This window comes from Apium graveolens, chromosome 10 (genome assembly GCF_009905375.1).
Source record: "Apium graveolens cultivar Ventura chromosome 10, ASM990537v1, whole genome shotgun sequence".
NCBI lineage: Eukaryota > Viridiplantae > Streptophyta > Magnoliopsida > Apiales > Apiaceae > Apium > Apium graveolens.
The window spans coordinates 164592920-164599246 of NC_133656.1; the positions used below are offsets into that span (position 1 = coordinate 164592920).

At 32.1% G+C, this 6327-nt stretch overlaps 1 protein-coding gene across 1 annotated transcript; it reads left to right on the forward strand.

The window, feature by feature from the left end:
* Window positions 1–2665: 2665 nt before the first annotated feature.
* LOC141688837 (ACT domain-containing protein ACR8-like) lies at window positions 2666–5382 on the forward strand. Its single transcript, XM_074492954.1, has 7 exons — window positions 2666–2998; window positions 3256–3301; window positions 3419–3533; window positions 3631–3698; window positions 3797–4363; window positions 4459–4563; window positions 4662–5382. Exons 1-7 carry the CDS (start codon window positions 2937–2939, stop codon window positions 5028–5030), a joined length of 1332 nt encoding a protein of 443 aa, XP_074349055.1. The 5' UTR covers window positions 2666–2936; the 3' UTR covers window positions 5031–5382.
* The last annotated feature ends 945 nt before the right edge of the window (window positions 5383–6327 follow it).

Sequence of the window (6327 nt, forward strand, 5' to 3'; positions counted from 1 at the left end):
ATTATATTATTTGATAGTTTCATTATTATAATAGTTTCCTTGTTAGGATATTTTCCTTTATTATGTATGGTTGTTAACTATATAAGCCCCTTTTCTATTGTAATCAAAACAAGTCTTATTATAATAAAACCCTACTTTTCTCTCTCCTCTACATACTTAATCATGGTATCAAGAGCTATGGTTCGATTCAAGATAGGTTGATGATGAGTTATATCGGGTTGGGTTTAAAACATGTGATATGATTATTGTTTCTTCTCGTATTCTTCTTATTCAAATCGACTTTTTTTTTCTCGGATAATTTTGAGTTTTAATCATGATTATTGTTTTTTTTCTTCGATTTGGTTGGATTTGTTATGGGTAAACAAAATAGATTTTGGTTAAAACAATTTTTTTCTGCTGATTTTGGTTGAGACTCTCATACAACTTTCTCGCATTGATGATATTGACTCCTTGATAATATTGTTTTTTTTTCTTTCTTTCGCGCCCGTCTTCCTTTCTTTTTCTCTTGTTGATGATGGGGGTAGCCCTAGGCACATCCGTATACTTCTCCGTTTTTTATTTTATTTTATCTGATATTCTAGGCATATTTGGCCCTTCGCAGGATTGGTGTAGCTTATTTGTTGCTCTAGACACATTTGTTTAGTATATTTGGTGCTCTAGGCATATTGTTATAGTTTATCTGGTGCTCTAGACACACTGACTCATCGCGAGATTTGATTAGATTTGGATACAGTTTGAATTGAGGTACAATTTTTATTTGGTTGAAGATCTGATACAATTTGTTGACTTGGATTCAACTATTTGGAGTTTGTATTGGGTTGATTATGGAGTTTGGTTTTGTATTAGGATTAAGTTTCGCATACAGTTTTGGTATTGTTTCGATGATTGCAAATTTGTTACTTTGGTGATTTGATTGCTTTGTTTTCTCTTGGGTTGCTGCTTTGGACGATTTCTTTTTTGTTGTTGCGTTCTCTTTTGTTGTTGCGCCTTAAGATTCGTTTAGAAGTTTTTGGTTTGTTTGGATTCGTTTTGGATTTGTTTGGATGCTCTTGAATCTGGTGTTGCAGTTTTGGATTTGTTTGGTTACGTGGCTCCGTCTCTTGGTTGGCAAACTCCCAATTCAATATCGTGAGTTTGAGGGGGATGTTAATATATATAATAATATTATATTGTTGGATAGTGTTATTATTATAAATAGTTTCTTATTAGGATATTTTCCTTTATTATATATGGTTATTGGTTATATAAGCTCATTTTCTGTTGTAATTAAGAACAAGTTTTATTATAATAAAATTCTAATTTTCTCTCTCCTCTACATACTTTATCAATTTGATTATTACATGTTTGAGAAATTTAATTATTTTTTATGGATATCACATGATCTTTTAGATTATTTATCTATCAAAGCAAATTATCATTCAAATGAAAAGAATAAAAAATAATATCCTCTCCGGTTATATTTAAATTGAAAGATCGGAGTATGAACGTGTGATATGTAGTTGACTTTGTATCAGTAGACAAAAGATGCAGAATGTATGCCGGATAGCACTTGTGTTAGTGGACTGGCTACTACCGGCTAGCTCGTGACTCGTTAGGGGTGATATCATTAATGCATTGCATATATGTCACGACTCTTTCATGCCAAATAAATTCGAAAGAATATCACTTAAAAAAGGAAATCGATAAATAAATTTTAAAAATTAATATTTAAGTTCCAAGTATTTTGTAAATGACATAATTATTTATGATGAAGAAGAATTTTGCTTGTTAAAAATAATAAAAATAATTTATTTTTAATTTGGAATTTAAATAGTAAAATGAGGAGCTACCTGATTTATCTTGAAAAACTATTAGGTTGTCAATCTTTTATAAATAAATAAATTTTGTTTTACAAAATGATAAGTACGGAAAGATGACTTGTACCATTGTATTCACATATGTTTATAAATGATCTTATTTGTTGATTTTTTTTAAAAAAATCATCGGCATATATTGATAGTTAATTCAATTTTCAAATGTTGTAGATTAACTGCACCAGGAAAAAAATTGCAAATAAATATTTCTTCTATTTTTTTATTTGACGTTAGGACTTTTGTGCAAATTTTAATATGTTTTGACTGGTTAGTTAGAATGTAAATTTTAGTTTTTTTTTCTTTTGAATTAAACTATTTATTATAATGTTTTGTATATAAAAATATATTTTACACATTTCTAACTAATATACCAAATTATATTGAAATGCTTAACAAAATCAAAACGTAAGTATCTTACAAGTCGTTGAAGAATGAAGATTCCGTCAAAATTGTCAAACGACCAAAGTAATTTTTTTCCCAAACCGCACTATTTTGAGTCTTATTGTTATAATAAAAATAATATGATAATATGTGATAGTAGGATAAGTAAATTATATCTAGTAGTTTAAAAATTTATATATTTAATTTTTAATAATATGATAAGTTGTGGTGCTCTAAATCTAGTAGTCTAACAATTTAATGGTTTAAAGATATATAACACTATTTATTTATATTTTTAATGAGTAAAATTAGAAAATAACCGTTAAATTAAATTATATTCCATTCTGGTTATTATAATATAATATAGATAGATAGATGGTATAGATTTAATATTTTTTGTATTCGAAGAACATCCAACTTACCTATATGTTGGTACAAACTTGATGAAGCGTTTAAACCCAGCGTCCTAGTAGTATAAGAACACATTTCCAAATCACAATAGGAGAGAGAGAAAGTATACCAAAGCTGAGCGTGCTTTCCTTTCGAGGGTTGCATAGTTTCCCACACAGTTTCATTTTTATAAACCGATAATAACGAACGCTAAAGCGTTTCATAATCAACCCTCTTCATTCAGCTCGTACTTCGTTCAACTTACAAACAACTTATTCATAAGACTTTGATTTGCTGAAGAACAAAGATAAGATGGAGTGGCCTGCTTATCTTGATGAATATGAAAAGCTTGTCATCCGCATGACCCCTCCTAGGTTTGTTTTCTTATGTTCTTCATTAATTCAGTTTTCCAGTTCTTTTTTTAATTTTAATTATCATGTTTTTTTTCATCTCCTTGTGGGCTTGCAAGATAATTTGTGAACTTGTGTTATTTGTTTAAATTTATAGATGATTCTTTTCGAATTTACCACCTCAGAATTACACTTTTCTTGATTATTTAACTTAATTAACAATGAAGTTAATTAATTTTCTTAAGTTTGCAATTTTCTGATCACCGGTGTTGTAATTGCAGGGTGATGGTTGACAATGCTGGTTGTGCCAACGCCACCAGAGTCATGGTATGCACTACTTTCTTAGAAGCACCCAACATTTTTATATATATTATATAAATAAAGGCATGTTTCTTGACTAAAAATAGTTGAATTTTTGACTAATTGTCCTGTTTTTATTCAAAGATTGACAGTGCAAGAAAACACGGAATTCTTCTGGAAGCCATTCAAATTATTACAGATCTGGACATGTCTATCAAGAAAGCTTATATTTCTTCTGATGGAAGATGGTTCATGGATGGCAAGTTTTTTTAACAATTATATTAATCTATTTTGGAAAACATGTTCTAGCCTTAGTTTAGTTCTTTCTACTAAGCATGATTATTCTTTTGTTACAGTTTTTCATGTGACAGATTTAAATGGAAACAAGTTAACTGATGAAAGTGTCATCGACTACATGGAACAGGTTGAAATTAACTCTTTGACAGTTTCTGTTTATCAATAATACTTATTAAAATTAAGACTACATGGTTATTGAATTTGTGTTATATTTTGTTTTTACAGTCTTTGGGCAAAATCCAATTTGTTGGATCAAAAAGCATTGAGGGGTTAACAGCATTAGAATTAACAGGAACTGATCGAGTTGGACTACTATCCGAGGTTTTTGCAGTTTTATCTGATTTGCAAGTTAATGTAGTTGAGTCGAAGGTGTGGACACACAATGGCCGCATTGCAGCTTTAATTTATGTTAAAGATTGTGATTCGGGGTTTCCGATTGAGGACGAATTGAAAATTGATACCATTGAAGCGAAGTTAAGGAATGTGCTCAAGGGGGATAATGACATTCGTAGTGCTAAGACTTTGGTTTCTTTAGAAGTTACTCATACAGAAAGAAGGCTTCATCAAATGATGTTTGCTGACCGTGATTATGAACAAAAGCCTATAATTAGGACTAATGGCGATTCCCCAATTGTTTCGATTCAGAACTGTATGGAACGGGGTTATTCCGGGATAAATGTTCATTGCAAAGATCGAGCTAAGCTTCTTTTTGACGTTGTCTGCACTTTAACTGACATGGAATATGTTGTTTTCCATGCTACTCTCGACACAACTGGGGACAGAGCTTATATGGTATGCTTACAGTATTTGCGTTTACACTTTTTTTATAATCTTTTTTAATGCTAGAATAGCGCTAACCTAATGTTATTGGCTTATTTTGTTTATAGGAGTTCTTCATTAGACATACTGATGGGACGCCAATTAGTTCGGATGCTGAAAAGCAACGTGTGATTCTTTGCTTACGTGCTGCCATTGAAAGAAGAGCTTCTGAGGTACTAATTTATGATTTCATTTCCATGTGTCATGATTGATCAGATCAGTGCTTATAAAATTTTCTGTTCAACTTATATTTTATATGTTCTGATCACAGGGTGTGAGACTAGAGCTATGTGCTGATGACAGACCAGGATTATTAGCAGAAGTAACGCGGACCTTCCGAGAAAATGGTCTTAATGTAACAAGGGCAGAGATTTCGACGACGTGTGACACTGCTCGGAACTTTTTCTATGTAACGGACTCGATTGGGTATCCAGCTGATCCGGAGATTATTGAATCAGTTAGACAGAAGATTGGATTGAGTAACTTAAAAGTGAAGGAAGTGCCTTCAATATATCATCACAAGGCAGAAAGGGATGATCATCCACCCGCAGCTGGTGTTGGTGGGGCAGTGTTGGTATCAATTGGAAGCCTAGTAAAAAGGAATCTATACAATTTGGGATTGATCAGATCATATTCTTGAATGCAAAGGCAAATTGTGTTGGCATATACTTTGCTTGAAGAGTGAGGTTGTTGTGTGCATAGAAAAGAAAACAGAAATGGGTAAAATATGGTAGTGATTGTTAGATATTACTGTGATTTGTTGGTTGAATAGTTAAAACACACACACACGCAGATTGTAAGGTGCCATTTAGCTGTTTAAGATTTTCTTGGATTGGAAATTAGATTGGGAAAATGGTTAGAAGATGTATACAGATTAGGTAGAAATCTGTAAATATTAGAATTTTCTTGTGAAACAAATTGTAATACAAAATTGCATTTGTCAGCAATGCCCGTTTCAAGTATACTAATTAATGGTTGACTTATGTCCTTACTTTCTTTTCTGTGGTGGGTATCTACACTATGATGATGGTGGTTTGTGACATTCTTGAAGCTAGCTACTAACTAAACTGATTTTGTCTTGGCACATAGATTAGAGATGGATTTGAGGATGCTTAACTTGAACCAATTACAAGTATTACTAATAGAACAAGGTCGTTGTCCGTCGCTTAGAGAAGGGTTTAAGGCTGCCTAACTTGAATAACTATGGCTATTACATATAATATAAAACAAGGCCGATCTGCGTATATCTAATATTAACCCATTTTACTTGTAATTTCAAGAGATTGCATTACTTATATCCTAGTCATGCTGAAAGAATGTTATTAGGTATAAACCCTTCTGGGTATAAAACAAGGTAAAAATCCAAAAATACTTCAAAACTGCATTAATTTCTTGGCTCCACACTCAAATTATGTTTTAAAATCTGTTAACAAGTTAATAACAAATTTGAATCTGGTCAAGGAGAGCAAAGAGACAGTAGGCGGCTAGCTGTTGTTTCTTCTGTCTTTAAGCTTTCAAGGACCAAGAGTGATATATCAGTGTTTCCAAAAAACTGTCAGTATAATATTATATACAGAAACTGATAAAAACTTAAAAATAAAGAAAGAGTCGAGTATAGTAAGTTAATAAAGAAAGTAGTTGTTGTGAACAACTGGCTTGACTTAAAAAGAAGTGGCACTGGTTTTGTCTTGCAGTGTGTCGGATACTTGGGTTTGTCTGGGGTGTTTGAACATGTAAACTGAAAGGGGGTTGAATGTAGTTTATGACTTTATTAACATGCTTGCCCTTCATTTGCTCCGGATATGGTGCATTGCTTAGCTGGTTTACTCCTTTCTATGCCACAAGGGTTAAGATTCTCATCTAACTACGTGCACCTTCACTGTAACATGCACGTTTGAGGAGTTTACAATTACACCAGGACAGCCACTAAACCGTTA